The sequence below is a fragment of the Watersipora subatra genome, chromosome 2 (genome assembly GCF_963576615.1).
Source record: "Watersipora subatra chromosome 2, tzWatSuba1.1, whole genome shotgun sequence".
In the NCBI taxonomy this organism is placed as follows: domain Eukaryota; kingdom Metazoa; phylum Bryozoa; class Gymnolaemata; order Cheilostomatida; family Watersiporidae; genus Watersipora; species Watersipora subatra.
This window is the reverse complement of record NC_088709.1, coordinates 68309393-68326919: the sequence shown is the minus strand read 5'-3', so window position 1 is coordinate 68326919 and position 17527 is coordinate 68309393. Positions and strand designations below refer to the sequence as shown.

General features: G+C 36.1%; 2 protein-coding genes across 4 annotated transcripts in view; one reads left to right on the top strand and one right to left on the bottom strand.

The window, feature by feature from the left end:
* LOC137387408 (tRNA (uracil-5-)-methyltransferase homolog A-like) overlaps positions 1-9613 on the top strand; it is a 46596-nt gene extending 36983 nt beyond the window's left edge. The window contains exons 15-18 of the mRNA XM_068073822.1: positions 3210-3323; positions 4521-4617; positions 6738-6897; positions 8777-9613. Coding sequence (XP_067929923.1) covers positions 3210-3323; positions 4521-4617; positions 6738-6873 — 347 coding nt within the window. The 3' untranslated portion in view covers positions 6874-6897; positions 8777-9613. The remainder of the gene's footprint in view (positions 1-3209; positions 3324-4520; positions 4618-6737; positions 6898-8776) is intronic.
* A 1075-nt stretch (positions 9614-10688) lies between these two features.
* Positions 10689-17527, bottom strand: part of LOC137387088 (ceramide phosphoethanolamine synthase-like) — a 42427-nt gene continuing 35588 nt past the window's right edge. For all 3 annotated transcript variants that reach the window (XM_068073385.1, XM_068073384.1, XM_068073382.1), the window contains exons 4-6: positions 17366-17488; positions 14958-15038; positions 10689-11133 (exon numbers count right to left, since the gene is read on the bottom strand). In XM_068073385.1, coding sequence (XP_067929486.1) covers positions 11110-11133; positions 14958-15038; positions 17366-17488 — 228 coding nt within the window. In that variant the 3' untranslated portion in view covers positions 10689-11109. The remainder of the gene's footprint in view (positions 11134-14957; positions 15039-17365; positions 17489-17527) is intronic.

The window sequence follows — 17527 nt, the reverse complement described above, 5'->3', positions numbered from 1 at the left end:
ATTAAATATTGTAAAAATCTTATAAGAGTGGTTAGGAATATATCATGGTCATTCCCTTTACTTACACTGCTTTTGGCATCAGTTGGAATGTCAAAGTACTCATTATAAGTGTCCAAAATGTCAGAATTATCTTTCAAATCGGCAAAAAAGAAACGATTACGTTTTTCGGACGCCATTTTTTAGTACTTCCTGTTTAGCATAGCAACGGTTTTAAGGGTTTTTTCTGAGGTTTTAAGACATTTATTATCTAGACTGATTTCAAATTCAGAAAGATCACTCTTTGATTGGTTCAGAAGCACGTGTTACAAAAATACTTACCAAAATTATAAATTCAGTTAGAGCAACTTTAAAGTCGAATAACTCAACTTCGTGATTTGCGACTTAACCATGGTTTCTGTGACCGCGACCCATATTATTGAAACTAAGTGACAAACTGAAGTTGTCTTCCTCCACCACACACAATAAAGTATATTCATCTCCTGGGCACTAGATACTAGCTTACTATTGTTGTATCGCTTACGCCATGACGGAATTACTTTAACTATTATTTTATATATTTTCACGGGGCGTGTTTGTATCCTTGAAACAGCATTATCATAGCTCAAGAAATTCTGTAAGCTTTCACCCAAGTTGGCTATATAGAATTTTATAAAACAATACTTCATAATGATATAGCACAAAAAATGTTGCATTTGCTTATCGGCTTTTTTGTCCATTTCCATATAGACAATAGTCTCAGTCGAAGATGTTTATATGGCTTAAAAAAACGACTCAATTCTCATCAAAAAATTAACAATTCAATTGCCAGTTCTTTTGCATCATACGTTGCTAAGAAACGGTTCAGTTCACTATTCACCACAAAACACCACAATTCTCAATTCTTAACATCAATCCTAGCTTAGGTATCCTAACTTCAATGAATCGATTCGAATAATGATCCCAAATACACCAAATCAATTCTTACCTAAAACTAAACCTAAAATACTAATAAACCACAATCATTAACTTAGATACATCCATTGCCTCAGTCCCTTGACTGTTTTTATAACAAATATCAACTCATATCAACTCTTTCACTACGAATCTCATTGCTTGTTCGGATGTAATTAAGTCATGCCTACCATTTCGCTGGCATACACTCGGTACTTTTGCTGTGAAACAGTTTCTTTCAGAGCTTTATTTTAAAGTTTATTCAGAATCAGCAAAAAATCTACACTAGAATCAATGCATTTGAAAGACAAAATAAAAAGTTTAATATTTTTTGTAGTCATGTGAAACCGGCTGCAAAAGCAAAATGCTATCATCTGCAGTTTGACCAAAACGCAGACACACATTCTCATATATAAAAATAGAGTGGTCAGAAATATCTTACGTCCGGTGTTGAAGAATTTCACTAGCAGAAATACTTTTAGATCGCTGTTTATAATTTTTCTTTTCATCCTAAACCAAAAATCAAAAAATTGGAAGCCATGATATTATGCTGTGAATTCTTCGGAATTAAAAGAAAACTAACTAGTTGGTGCTTTTTTGGCAAAACGGTAACCCAATACCCTAAACCTATTATGGCAAAAGTTTGGGTTAATTTGTTAACTCAATGTTTTTGTCACTAAGGCCAGCCGTTATAAATGCTCTCCATAGCGAAAGGTTAAAGAATTTGTTCTCATTATGTCTCTACTGTGAGCTTTTAAGCTTCCATGTTTAAAACTGATATCCCACTGCATAAACAAAGCCACGCTGACGCTTCAGCGCTAATGAGGTCATGACCTTGTTTTGGCATCAGATTCCCTAGCACATCAGGAATTAACATGAAACTGTGGGATGGTTTCCTTCTTGTCACGCTTCATTGTTTCTTTGTCACAACCAACTTTATATAAATGGTTTGGTCACCTTCCTATTTGCCAAGTTGCACTGGTCAACAAACCCAGTTGAAAAAAATTTTTGGAGATCATATTGTTATTCCGCTGTTGGACAAATGCCTCGGTGTACAAGCCTACACATGCACACTGAGCTATGTGGAGTGGGAGGGTTGTGATTTTAGAATGATGACGTCACTAATAGTGCTATCAGCATCACTTATGAAGTGGGTTCGTGTCTTCTAGGAAAATTAGGTTAACTGGCCTAGAAAAGTAAAGCTATTTCAAGGGAAGGCTCAGAGCAATCATCGGAGAGTGGCTGGTAGCAGCTGTAGTCTATGTGTGAATCATAGAGGCAGCAGATGAGAGTTAGTACGTGATGTTTAGTATTCTTACAAGGTGTTATTTTCTGAAGTGATTTCTGAGTAAAGGAAAAACTAACTGGTTCATTTTTTGTTTGGCAAAATTATAGTATATATAATCATGAATAAATAAATATGGCAATGAATATAAGCATGGCATAAGCATAAAATAAACATACATTTTTGGATGGCTAGTGTGTATATACGTAACAAATGCCGTAATAAATACAGCACAAATAAGCTCATTGTCAGTGCCAGGTGCAAGGAAACCAAAGATTTATAATATATTAGCGCGTAGTACATATTATCGACCAATAAATATATCGGGATCTTGGGAAACGTGTGCTGTTGGCAACATTTGACTGCACTGATATCTTCGCTTCAATGCAGATCAAATAACAGATTAAATTACTTAGGATTACACTGTCTGCGATGAATTTTCTGCCAACTCAGTAATAATCAGAGATGTAGTAATAATGAAAGGGAAGCTTTGGTGCATTTTGACTCTGCATTTTCAATCGCTTTTGCTTATTGAAAATAAAGAATCGAGTCAACTCGTTTGTGGTGACAGTAAAGAGCGGATTCAATTCCTACTGGTAGGGTGTATCGAGTCAATTCGATTCTGCAGTAAGTAAACGATACCAGAGAATCAATTCAATTCATTTGTGCGATGAGCCTTAGGGCTTACTCGAGCAAGCATGTTAACTCGAGTGCCCGTCTCCAGTCTCTGTATGTAGTAGCAGTTGTTAGTTGGCTGAGTTGTACTAAGCACCAGCTCTTTGTTAGTAAAGTCCAGTTGTTTGGGCAAATAGGTTGGCTGGTCAAATGTTAGTAGAGCAAATGGTTTGTATACCGACATATTTTGGGGCCATTTGTTCATAGGTCCATGTAGATCATAGGTCAGTAGGTCAGTAAGTTATAGGTCAGTAAGTCATAGGATGTGAAATGTAAGGACTACTGCCATAATCATAGCCTTTGTTGCATTGCTATGTAGGTGTGGAGAATATCACCTTCCAATGTGGTCGAGCGGAGAAGCTGATTCCCTCTCTAATGCAAACAATGATGGAAGAGCCAGTCGCCATTGTTGACCCTCCTAGAGCTGGACTCAGTGAGTTTTTAAACTTACGGTTGTTTAAATTTTAGAATCGCTATAATCGCGGTATCTACATATACATCATGAGTTGATAGTTGAAAGTATACGCTTCTGCGATGTGTTTGTTCTGCACTCAAAAGATTACACTAAACCATACAATTTCCAACAATTAAATTTGCTATATAGTAATGATTGAGCGATTTGTAATAACCGGAAAGACCTGCCATTATGGAACTTGCCTTTTAATCTGATTGGTGTATGCTAAAAATGCTCTCGGGTCCTTCAAAGGGTGATTACCGTGTAGGTCACGCATAACTGAGTGTCTTGTGGAGGAGATAACTCTCAGTTGATAGGATGCATAAGAATAAACATATGTTTATTGTGTACCAGGTTCCATAATAGAATTTGTTTTAAATATTTTGTCACACATACTACTTGGAAGTATTCTTAGCAAGTTTCAAAGCGCCCTGAGCTTTCCACAAGTTATTTCAGCGAATGGCGAACCTGATTTATTCTGAAAAGTTGGTATAAATGGTGAGAGAACACAAAAGAGCAATCTTGCTAAAACATGCAGAAAACAAATTTAAGGCATTCAAGAATATCACGCAGTTGATGTGTAATTCATTTGATTTTAACATTTACGAGCAATAAGCCAGGAGTTGCCTGGTATTTCTTCAATTTTCAATCTGATGTCCCGCAGCACGCAGTACATTTTCAAAGCAAATGGCTACAATATATTCATCGCAACAATCCATGAACGGCTTATTGAGGGCAATTTTCTTTCACGCATGAGAAGGCGCACTTTAGAGTTTCTCGTCAGAGGTGGGTCTGTAAGAGGCTGGTTCTCAGGAACCAGACGGAGTTTTGAAACCAAATATGTTTGGCAATCTGGCAGAAGGCATGAAGCATATATGTGTATGTGAAGTTTAAACGAAATCGGCCCAAAAATTTGGAAATGCATAGTTTACACAGACCAACAAACACACATCAAACACATCACACTCGCGGCACACACAATGACATTAGATCAAATGTTGATGTGATCTGGAATAAGACCGTCATTATTCTAACCTTCCTCAAGAGTCTTGCTATAAAATGTGTTACTTTTGAGGAAAATTGGTTATCTATAGTTGCATTGGTGCACTAATCAGAGTGAGTCGATGTTGGATTTGAGAATAATCCAGATATTGGAAAGACCTTTTCTGCTTATAGATCGAGAGGTTCTAGCTGCGTTGAGGAAGGATGAGAGGTTGAAGAAAGTAGTTTATGTTTCCTGTGATCCACAGAATGCTCTAAAGAACTTTGTCGAGTAAGTTATACACGTAAATTAACCGCTGTCGTGTATTACAGGGCATATTAAGTCAAACCCATAGCCTCTAGAAAAAGTTATCAATTATTCATATATGGTAATTCCTTGCTACTTTGCAGCTCACCTTTTGATGTTTCAGCACTAAGAATTCTCGTTGAAAAATAAGCAATTAAAATATTGATCGAAAAAATTAAAATACATATGTTGACAAACATGTGACTTTTTTCTCATAACGAACCCAGTTAATCACAAATATGGATATTCACACCAGATGAAGTCCAAATGACACCCGTACTAATAAGTGCATTCTATGGTTTAAAATACTGGGACTGAAGTTGAAATATAAACTGAAAGTCAATCAAGATAACTTTAATTTACTTATATATAAAATAAATACAATATGTTTAGAAAGCAGTTTAAGTGTTCTGGTGTTAAAATTTTGGCTCATACGTTTACTGTAGAAATTGGTTTCTATTTCACTGATTTCCACTTACCACAGAGACGTTGGTCTCCATTAGCTGTGAAAATTGAAAGATTACATTGGTTGTCCCAAATGTAAATGTGGGATCGCTAAAAATATTATGGAAATGTTTACTTTTCCATATCCATAAACATAAATATTTCCATAATTTTATGGAAATGGATATGGAAATTTTATTTTAGAAATATGGAAATTTTATGGAATTGGAAATAATATGGAAAAGAATTATGAAAATGTTATGCAAAGGAATTATGGAAATAATATAGAAATGTTATGGAAATGTTATGGAAATGGAAATTAATTATGGCAATGGTATGGAAATGGAAACAATATGGAAATGAATTATGGAAATGGAAATAGGGAGCTGTTATGGAAATGGAAATAATACGGAAATGAATTATGGAAATGTTATGGAAACGGAAATAGTGACATACACGTAATCTCTGGTCCCAATGAGTATTTAAGTACGCCATTGAGTGTGGGAGTTCATGTGACAAACATTGCAGTGTTTGCAATAACAATAAAGACATTTGTTACTCTTCAGCTTGATCACTGTTTACATATTATCATTGCTGCTTCAGTTTCAATCATAGGGTCTCTCTTGAGGATTGGTTATTGCCAGTGGGCAAAAGAGAATCATGAACGAGTGCCACTAACTGGTGCTATCCATAACAACCTCAGCGTGATAACAAATATGTTATTTGCTGTTATGAGCGTGTACTTGGTAAGATTAAAGGCGTTGGGATGGAGTGAAGACACGGGATGTTAATGAAGCTTCCTCATTATTGTGGCCTATATCTCTTGTACCATCAACTTTCTACCTACAATATCCTATGCAGGTGTATTAACGGATTTTAGAGATGCCAAACAAATTTAATGATTAACAGTGTTTCCTTGTGGAAGTATCTGTTCCAACGTTTCATAATTTTAACATCTGAAGTAAATGTTCGAGGCGAGTAGCCTTGTCTTAGGTAGTTTGATTCTTTATGGGGAGAGTGGGGAGGGGCAGGGATCAACAGGAATTGGATTACTGTACAGTGGATATTCAGTCCAACATGAACATCAAACACTAATCTGTTTCAAGGTCTTTTCATGCTGCCAAACCATATGAATGAGGAAATATTCCTTGGAGACTTTCACTAGTGTTACGTGCTACGAATTTTTGAGCTTCAAAGTTATGGTTATGATCGTAGGAATGAGGAGGATGTATTCACATAATATGTAGGAGTGGTCGCACAATTCCCAATTGTTCATAGCTGACGGGTTTACATGCTTTAAAAATATTGTCATACAATTCCGTTTTTTGTATATTAGCTTGTTGCGCCTTAGCTAAACAGCTATTTTACATCGCGGCTGACACTATTAAAATGTGTCTGAGGTCATGTCAACGTCAAAAGGCTGATGCTGTAAGGACGTCACTAATGAAGACGATGAAAATCTAACCTCCGATTGCAAAGATTTTTGCAATAATACGAATATTGATGTTTACATCATACACAGTACTTTGTTGTTTATACCATGTTTTTAAAAATACCCCCTTGAATCGGAGGTTTGAATCGCTTCGAAGAATTAAATAAGGGACATTTGAAACCATTTTACCACGCTGCAATGATTGACATGACTGTCTTATCAATTATAGGTTGATGCGGCCAACTTCCAAGAGGTGGAAAGGGGAGCCATTCAAATTAGTCAAACTGCTACCTGTGGATATGTTTCCTCTCTCAAACCAGTGTGAATTGGTGCTTTTGTTCGAGAGAGGTGTCCCCATCTGTTGACACCTGTTGACACCATTTACCTAGGTAAAATCTCATTCCGTCTTCAATTTTTACTACTCAGCCCATTTTTGCTCATTTAAATGTAATGAGAGCCGATTGTTTGTAATGACAGTTGATCGCTTTTGAGCGATGAATTTTTGAATTTCTGATATCACCATCTATTGTTGTCCAAAGGTTGAAGAAGTACCTTGGAAAAATATTCATCGAATTTATGGGTATTAACGCTATGGCTGATAGTAGCTGTGAATGCGACCAATTGCGCTTGCATAAGGAGTGCTTGTTATTTTTAGCTGCAGTTGCTGAATCCAAAAGAACCATGTTGCTAGCGTAATTTTAAGTCCATTGCATTGATATCATGGCTGTCTTGGGCCCTAAGCTCCAATATCCTAAACTGTTATTTAAAAGCTGTAAATCATTTTAATATTTTGCCATGTAATTTTGTCTCTTTGGTTATTAAGAGTTAGCTAAAATATTAGTCAGATGATTTAATGCGAACGTCCAGTCTTCAAGTATAAGCCACATCTGTTGACCTAAAATTTTTCTTACATTTTTGGGGTGTGACATAAGCGCAGTCTAAAAGTTATACCTATAAACTTCTCACCAAATTGGGCGTTACGAGACTGTCTCATGAGAAACTTAGCGTTAAACTAAAACAATTATGAAATATTAGTAAATTCAAATAAAATAGTTTTATAATGATTGTTAATACATTTTGAATCAAGTGGAAATGCGCAAATGCTGAAAATAACTAATTCAACAATAAGAAGTTAGGAAATATCCAGCACTTACACAAAACTGACCTAATAAGGTTATCAGTCGTGGTCACTGTCATGTGACATCCCTAACACAGGATTCTATTTGCTGGGTTACTTTTCATTAATGCACAAACTGGCAGCATTCGGGTTGGTAGCCCACAACTTTAAATTTAAATGCAGAGTTGTATTTTGCCCTTCGCGATGACATGTAGTACATAATGTGCTCGCCGAGTTGGTACTTGTTCACTGTAGAGTAAATTGTTGAAGGTGTAAAGCATCCCCCTTCCTCCCCCTGCGCAAAGTGAGATCACTCATTGGTTAATCAACAATGTTAACTCACACGGTTAGGTCTTCTCAAATGTATTTAATGAATGGAGAAATGGCAGGTGTGGCAGGTGTCGCTTAAACACACTGTATCCCAAAACATTCTTCAAAGTATGGGCACAGCTTACACATAAAGATTCACTATATGCGCAACTGAAAAGACACGGAGTTGTCCTCCATTGTTGAACACTATTTATGTATAACAATAGTATTTGTAAGCTTCCAACATCTTTTAACTCCCGTTCTATTCTATTACTATATATTACATACCGTACTTTTCGGACTATAAACCGCACCCCTATATAAGCCGCATCTGCTTTATTTTCCAAAAAATGATAATAAAACAATATATAGGCCACATCTTTGTATAGGCCGCAGAACTCAGGACGGTGCTTTTTAAAGCGGCAGCAACTTTGCTGTTTAAAGCGGAACCGTGCCAAACAGCACTGTTTCGTATTAACCGACACTTTTTAACCTAGTGCCTAACGGAACAGTACTGTTAGGCATTGTTTCGTATTTTCTTTCACTGCTAGAAACGCACTAACCGGAGATTCTTGTTAATGGGCTCTAGCAATGAAAGAAAAAGCCACAGAATAGCCGCACCTTTATATAAGCTGCATGGCTCAAATCATTAGAAAAAAGTAGCAGCTAATCGTCCGAAAAGTACGGTATATAATATTTAGGTAAAAATTGCTTCTCAATCGTTTTGTTCATAACTAGTTTACAATCACCCGTTCATCTTCTCATCCCTGCACAGTTGTTCCTTCTATTGTATTTTGTAGTTTCAGATAAATCGACCTGACCTTTTCGGTTATTTTTTGTAGACACGACTTCGTACCAGAAAGAGAAAGAGGGATATACCGGACTGGTGGTTCAATCGCACAATACTTGATGCTAAAATGCATTATGAGTTTAATGACATCATCGTTATAATCAAACTGGCTTACATTATTGCACATTTGTGGAAAAATTAAATTGTAAACTAGTGACTTAATGATTTGTTGTAACAGCATTTGAGACAATGAAGGCATCACGCCATGAGTTGGTTATTTCTCAGAGCATAGCCACGCATGAAATTCGTCCATGTGTGAAGATCAACTGATTCTACAGTCATATGAGAGCCAGTCTAGACTTGCTTTGGAAGGTTGATTGCTTTTATCTAGCCATCTTAAAAAATAAAGAAATAGAAAAAATAGAAAATAATTTAATTTCATAATACTAGTAAAAATGTATTAAACAGCATTCGGTGGAGCCTGCGAAATTTAATTTTAATCACAGACTAGCCTTTTTCCTTTTTAACCATATGTGAAATAATTCATAAAATTATAAAGTTTTATCACTAGATTTTGTAATATAATTTAAAAAAATGTAATTATGGTAATAAATCAGACATTCTATTGTTCTATTATTAGTACCTTATCACATGATCGTCGCTTGGCTTTAACTGTAACATTAAAGTACAGAAAACGTACTACCGGATTCGCGCGGAATGCCAGATCGCTTCAAGATACCTTATGATATCGTGTCAACAACACTACTGACAAACAACACTAATACAAGTAGTACATCTTATAACAATTTATGCACCAATAAAACCGTCAAAATTATTTTATTGTTCTTTGCAAGTGTAATTTTGTTGTCTCAGCAGTTGAATCATTATTCATGCCATACCTTTTCGTTTTATGGTGTGAACTGGGTATACAACCATTAAAAAGCTAAACAAAAAAGTTACATGTATTTGTTTTTTTGAATTGAAAATATCAAAGGGGGTTTGTGGCTCCCACTGCGTTCTTTCCTGCTGATAATGGGTCCAAACGGCTTTTGGAGTGAAAAAGGTTGCCGACCCCTGGACTCGGCGCATGCTGGGTATTAAAAACAGTTGCAGGTCATGTAGTTGCTCGCCATTAGCCTGGCACATTGCCATAGACTAATTTGAATCCACAACTATCAATTATTGCTAACTCACTAATATGAGCTGTGAGAGCCGGGTTACGCTTTAGTTGCGTAACCCAGAACGCTATGCCATCACTTCAGGAATGTTGCATCACTTCAGGAATGATGCAACTGGTGTAGCGTAATTGATAAGATATTTGCCAGGGGTACGGGATGTTTCCAGATCAAATCCAGCATGAAATGGATATTCCATCCACAAATTTTAATAGCTATAGCTAGACTGACCGAAACACACTCAAACTTTAAGATTTATATACTGTATATAGATGGCAGCTGCTACATACATTATTCACATGACTATAAGCAAATATTGGCTAAATCAGCCTCATTGCTCAAACATACATCTTAACCATAATAACAGCTGTGTCTGTCTGTCACAAGCCACGATTGCAGATTGAAAAAGATATTGCATGGTACAGGATTTGAACTCACGACATTGGACTTAGCAGCTGGGTCCGCTACCATCTGTGCTGATTGATCACTTACCATTAGAATAGTTGCACGCATACGCTCTGCTATAGGTACAGTATTCTCTGCACAACCTAACAGTTGAGGTAATAGTACAAGTAATTTGCCACTCTTGGAATTCATTCGTTTAATCTGAATGAGGGAACTCAGTTTCATTTGTAGGTGTTATAGGTTCCAATACTGTTACCAAAGACAACAGGTAGACTTGTTTAAGATTATTCTATGCTACGATCAGCTAGTGCCAAACCATATACTTGAGCTTGTGCCTAAATCGATGAAGAAATAATCCTGGTATGTCTGTATGTATGGAACTGATAGAACGCATTTAATTATGTATTGTTGTGTAATGTACTTGCCCTGCTTCAACTTATTACTAAGATGCGAATAATAGTTCAAAAGGTAATAAATTGCTAAAGACAAAAGCTGATAAATAATCGATTTCTCAAACCATCTTATGAAATTTTTTTTCCTTTGCATCAAGGTATACCGGCACATCATGAAGGCCTCTTCATAGAGAATAACTAGATAGGTACACAGTCTGGTAACAAAAGGAGGAGTGAGCATATAGTCTAAGAAGTCATGAAGAAGTACCTGCTTTGCAAGCAGAGCTCATAACAATAACAAAGTGCATTCCAGATATATTACAGAAATATATTATATCCCATTGTCTTTGATTGGTTGAGGCATTGCTTCTGCAAAATGTCAAGGAGAGAGGTCACAGTAAGAGCTCACTGATTCAAAAGTTTACTTCTCTACGAACCTACAAAATAGAACATATGTATGTTCCATGAGAATGATAATGGGATGCTGAGGCCAGCGTTGCTCATTTTTCTCAGCTAAAATACAATACATCTTATGGACTTGAATGCTAAGTGGGGGCAGTCTTGGTACCCAAAAATTATGTAATGACATTTCAATTCATAATCATAAAACAACTTTGATCACTTAGTCTTACAAGATACAGACTCAAAACCTACCACTATGTCTCCAAGACGAGCTTAATCCACAAATTTGCAAGATGGAAACTACAGAAGCTTGCAAGTCCAGGTTTTGTTACACAAAACATTTTATCGATTGTTGCACGCTTGCAAAAGATGGAAACAGCGCTTGCGGAATGATGCGCAAAAAATGCCCATGCAAGTTGTTTCATTTAAAAGTGCGCCGCTAAGTCCCTTGACATAGAATTCCGTATCTTTTTGAGCAAAGCCTCAATCCGCAACTTGAGTATCCATTGAAACGCTCCACAGTAAATCGAACTATCACACGGTAACTCAGGTGCGCACGATTCCAAATCTGCATCATACACGATATGGAAACAGTTATAACTTGTGTTCCTCTGATAAGAGAAACAGATAATAGTATTAGTAACAGTAAGAGTATTCAAGATGAAAACAATAAGACTGCAATTCTAATGAACGAACTAGCCTTCCTTGAATGCAAACATTTTAGTTTATTTTTCATATTATTTTTATGGAATATTCAAAAATGAGAGGGTCAGCAAATATAGCAGGGGGAAAAACTTGAAAATGTCACTCAATGCAATGTTGATTAAATATCATAATGAAATATTATTTTGAAATTAAAACTTTGTCAGTAAAATGTTAGACATTTTCAAACCAATATGGTAAAATTTGGTTGGTGGAATTGAATTGTAACGATAAATAGTAAAATGAGCATCTAAATTCCTTAACTACAGATTTTGGCTCGTTTTGACGGAATTGGGGGCATGTCAAAAGTTTTTGCCGATGAATACTCAGTATTTTTGCTGTAAAAGCTAGTTTCCATCATAAAGCTTTAATCTAAAGTTGTTTCGGAATCAGCAGAAAATTCTGCCCCAGAATCAATGCATTTAACAAACAAAAGCCATGTTAAATAATTTTTAGTTTAGTGAAGCTGGTTGAAAAAGAACAACGCTACAGTTTCTCAGTTTGACTAACACGCATACCAACATTCTCTCACAAATATATACTTATGAGAAATATCTGAGGGCCAATCTTGAAGAATTTCACTAACAGAAATACATTTGGGTTGACATTTAGATTTTTTTTTATCCATCTTCCATCAAAAATAAACAAATTTAAAAACCGCGATATTATCTTGTGAACTCTGAGTAAAAAAGAATACTGGTTCATTTAAAGCTAATGCAATTACAACGACGGATAGACTAATTCTAATTGCATAAGCTTTTGTTATTGAATGTTTCGTCTTTTGCAAGCATGAAATATTCGATAAAATGTTTTGAGTACCAAAACTCCCTAGACTTGCGAGTTTCTGTAGTTTCCACCTTGTGGATCACACAAATCTGTGGATTAACCCAGTATTAGAGACATAGTGGTAGCTTTTGAGTCTGTATCTTGTAAGACTAAGTTATCAAAGTTATTTTATGATTATGAATTGAAATGTCATTACATAATTTTTGTGTAGCAAGACTGCACCCAAAATACATCACAACATTTTTAACCATATTGTCTTATCTGAGACTTGCTGGTTTCTGCATTTGTGTCACAGATTTCAAAATCCTGAATAAACTATGCCCAGAATATTTGTATGTATCCTTCCATCTTTTGCACTTGACAAACATCGTTTTCTACTCCATGACACCAACATACTACACCTACATGTACCGTCATATGTTTAAGTTTATGAACTTACTATTACTACAATCTTCAATTCACCATCCAGACTCCTCCACATTACTATTAGACTACCAACTTTAAAAACACATCTCGATAGCCCATTTCAGCTGCTTGCCAAATTGTTTAAGGTGCTACTAGCTTTTGCTGTACTAGTAGCACACATTTGGCAGTGTTAAGGGTTATCTGCGGCAAGGACAAACCAAGACAAACTGAACCCCTCTCCTGTTGCAGTGACTGACCAAAAGAAAAGTTTGTTAATCCCTGCTCTTGTGGCTGTTACATCGCACTGACTGGCATGGCCCACCACAGACCTGTGGCGAATGTCAGAATGTCCAGTCTCACCCATCAGGTCAGTTTGGTCACTGACAGCTCGACCCATGTGTCAGGTTGTACCAGTTTTCATGGCTATCCGATAGCAGGCATAATCACCTGACCATTAAACAGTTGAACAATTGTTCAACTCACTCAAAGATTCACGATTTCTCCCTCATCTTTGTTTTGGCATGTAACAAAAAACTAGTCAAGTTAAAAAATAACTAGTCAATCTACTTAATAGCGTCATGCAACCATAGCAGGTGCTTCATAATTATGTGTAGCCATGACATGAAGGCTAACATACAGCACATATCTCTATTGCATTAACAGCAGCAGACGACATTACAGATTGAGTTCAATAATATTTTTACTTCTGACCAAATATCAGGTTTTATCAACATTTTTAAGTAGGGGAATGGACAGAAAGATTTGCGATCCTTGCAAACAGCTGCGAGGCCATATAATTATATTAAAATCACTCATTTTTAGAACTAGATAATCTACAAATTCTTTTTTCAAAATCCTTATTCATGAAAGCAGAACATGGCTTAATAGGTTTAAAAAAATGGCTTAAAAAAATCCAATTTTTGCAAGCCATTTCTTTTAGACCTATTAAAAGAAATGGAATGGAAAGAAATGGCTATTAAATTAAAATGGCTATTTTAACCCTATTTTTATTTAAATTTTCTTAATTTTTTATTTGTATGAAGAAAAAATTTCTTGCTAACAAGATATAGGACTCTACAAGATATACTCTACAAGATATACTCTACAGGATATACTCTACAGGATATACTCTACAGGATATACTCTACAAGATATACTCTACAAGATATACACTACAAGATATACTCTACAAAATATACTCTACAAGATATACTCTACAAGATATACTCTACAAGATATACTCTACAAGATATACTCTACAAAATACACTCTACAAGATATACTCTACAAGATATACTCTACAAGATACACTCTACAAGATACACTCTACAGGATATACTCTACAGGATATACTCTACAGGATATACTCTATAAGATATACTCTACAAGATATACTCTACAAGATATACTCTACAAGATATACTCTACAAGATATACTCTACAAGATATACTCTACAAGATATACTCTACAAGATATACTCTACAGGATATACTCTACAGGATATACTCTACAAGATATACTCTACAAGATATACTCTACAAGATATACTCTACAAGATACACTCTACAAGATATACTCTACAAGATATACTCTACAAGATACACTCTACAAGATATACTCTACAAGATATATTCGTAAGCCGATTGGTGTAATTCTATAACCAACGCTCAAAAGTTAATGTGGGACAGATTTATGGAATTCGATGTGACATTGCATCATAATTATCTGCCATGTCGGGTTACCATAGCAACATAATTTCATAAGTCAGGACTAGTAACGCTTTGCCAAAAATGACCAGCAAAAAGGAGCTTTCATTGCGAGTGTTTTTATCTCAAATTATGGATTTTTGTTCTTCTAACATCAAAATCATTGCTGGAGAATGATTATATGGGTAACAGTAGATGTGATTTTACAATGCTGTCAGTTGACCTTCAACAGGAAATATATCATATCGTGGATACTTACACTGGAGAGATGTAGAGAGGAGAGCATTGTAAGCAGAAGGAGCGCTGGTGTGCCAAACAGCTGAAGATAATGCATGTATTCCTACAGCAAAACCATATCACATGACTTTCTAAAGTGCAGAGGTCATTCAAGATATACATTTGCAGAAATTCCATCCTTAGCCTTACATACCAACCAGCCAGACAAGGCAGTGAAAATCCGATGAGTGTAATATCATGAGCAAGGTCATACATAAGGTCATTGAATTGTTGTGTTAATTGCGCTATAGAAAGTCAGAGCCATGCAGCCAAATGGGTCTTTACTATTTTTGTTATAATTTACAATAAGGGTGTGGCCTGTCAGCGACCTTATATGGAAAGAAATCATCAGTTCAGCCTGAAACTCTGTATAGCTCCTATCAGAATGAGCAAACCATGAATGACGTATATCATGCATAGAAATATGATGCCATGTACTCTTAGCCTTTGGACTTGAAGGCAGTTTTTTTAACAGCCGCACGCTACTTTTGTTTGTGATGCTGAAAATACGGGCTATATATCAACCAAAGGATTTTACAGATAGTGCTGCTACTTGACTTAGATAGAAGACAAAACAAGGCCAACTGACACGGCGTCCATCATTCACGGGAAGAATAGCTTGAGGTCATTGTCTCATTTTGGATTTAAGCAACACATGATTTTTCCTAAAGATTGGCTAGGTCATGATCCCAGTCAAATGATTACAAACTATTGCTCGATTTGAGATGTTTACCGATTGTGTGACAGCTGAGCTGCTCGTTATCATCTTTAGTCCCTTCTTTGTTAAACTTCCCATTCCCAGCGTCTGACTTATCATCTACAGTATTTTCTAAAGATATAAAGCTCCTAGTTTGTGTGTATACGCATGTAGTTGAGTTTGTACAGCTATAGCTTTTAAAATATTGGAATGAAGAATCTCGGATTTCAAAAACCTTCTGTTCATCAGGCAAATCCTTTGAGCCAAGAGAATTGATGGATTCATTGGGCAATATATGTCGCTATGTGGATTAAAATGCTACCGATCTCCATTACGCGCAACGTAATTTCATGCTTGCTCTCACAGCTCTTATTAGTAAGCTTACTCAAAATAGCCATTGGCAATGTGCCAGGCTAATGGCAGGCAACCACATTACTTTCCCACTGTTTTAAGCCGATTTTTCATACCCATGCAAAAAATGCTTAAAAAAGAGTGTACAGCTCTAGCCCTGGTTCACATATACAGTGCACCCCGTGGTTACGATCAGCCTGTTATACATGTTTTTCACCTTATGATGTGGAACACGATGTTTGTTCGTCCCTGCCATAGGACCTTTTTTGCCACACAATATCAACAAAAATTTATCTCGAGATTCAAATTTGGCAGTGCTGCATGTGTCTAAATAATGAAGATGCCGATATGCTATTTGCCGAAATCCCTCTCACAACGCTTGTAAAAGATACAATGTTCGCTCTCTCTATCTCAGTTCAGCGTTATTCATTATAAGCTATAGTGAAAACGAAACAAATAGGTGATAAAATTTAAATGATGACAAAGTTGAAGCTTAATAATAAGGCTATAATCATTAAGTTAAATTCAACGATTATGTTATCCGTCTGTCTCTAAGGTAAGAACTCCCCACGGCACATACTACATGTAGTACATTGCCATGTCACATTTTAATGCAGATCATAACAACTAAATAAACTAAAGTTATTGTAGGTAACTATGGTTACTAAGGTTAGCATACTATTTTGTTGCTAATTTTTATTATGTACAGTAAAATTTTTGATGTTTTTTACCAGGGGTGTTTGCATTAGATAATTACTATGGGTTTCCGTACCTCTCTCTACGACATGTTCGCCTTTAGCGATGCCAACACTGGAATTAAAACCATATGGCAGGGTCCACTGTAATGAGCAAGAGGCACAGAATCGATGCACAATGGTACGGCATCATCAGCATTTAAAGACCTTATAATTATGCCTGGAAGAAAATGTGCTTTAGGATTAGACGCCTGTGAAATGTAGTTGGTGGATTTTCCCACCTTTTACGTGCAAGCGCTTCTTATTTTTTCTTTGAGCAGCCTTTATGTACTTCGCATGCTACTTACCTACCTCCAACAACTAAGAGCGTTTTTTAAATTGTTTTTAGCAATCTGTATGACTGGTCTAGCATCACAATTGTGATAAAGCATCTGATAGGTACAACAGTACACTCTACTCATCTCTATGTGAACAGGATATCAAAGCAAACAAACAGCATACATTTACTAATGACTCATTTGAGCTGATGTGTTGTAGGAATAGCCTCAATGCATTGCTCTAGGGATATATATTTTTTATTAGGAATGAGGCAAGAAAATAGTTCACCGTAGTCAGTCAGAGATATCTAGATGGGATTGGTGAACCTACCCAGAGTTTATCATAGGCAGCTGCGAGGAAGGCCGCATTGATTAAGGAAACTCCATTCATCAACCTCCAGAGCCAGAATATGAGAAACGTTGCATTACTCCTCAGCAGCATGTTCTGCTTTTCCTTCAAATCACATTGACTACTATAGAAAACTATATATCA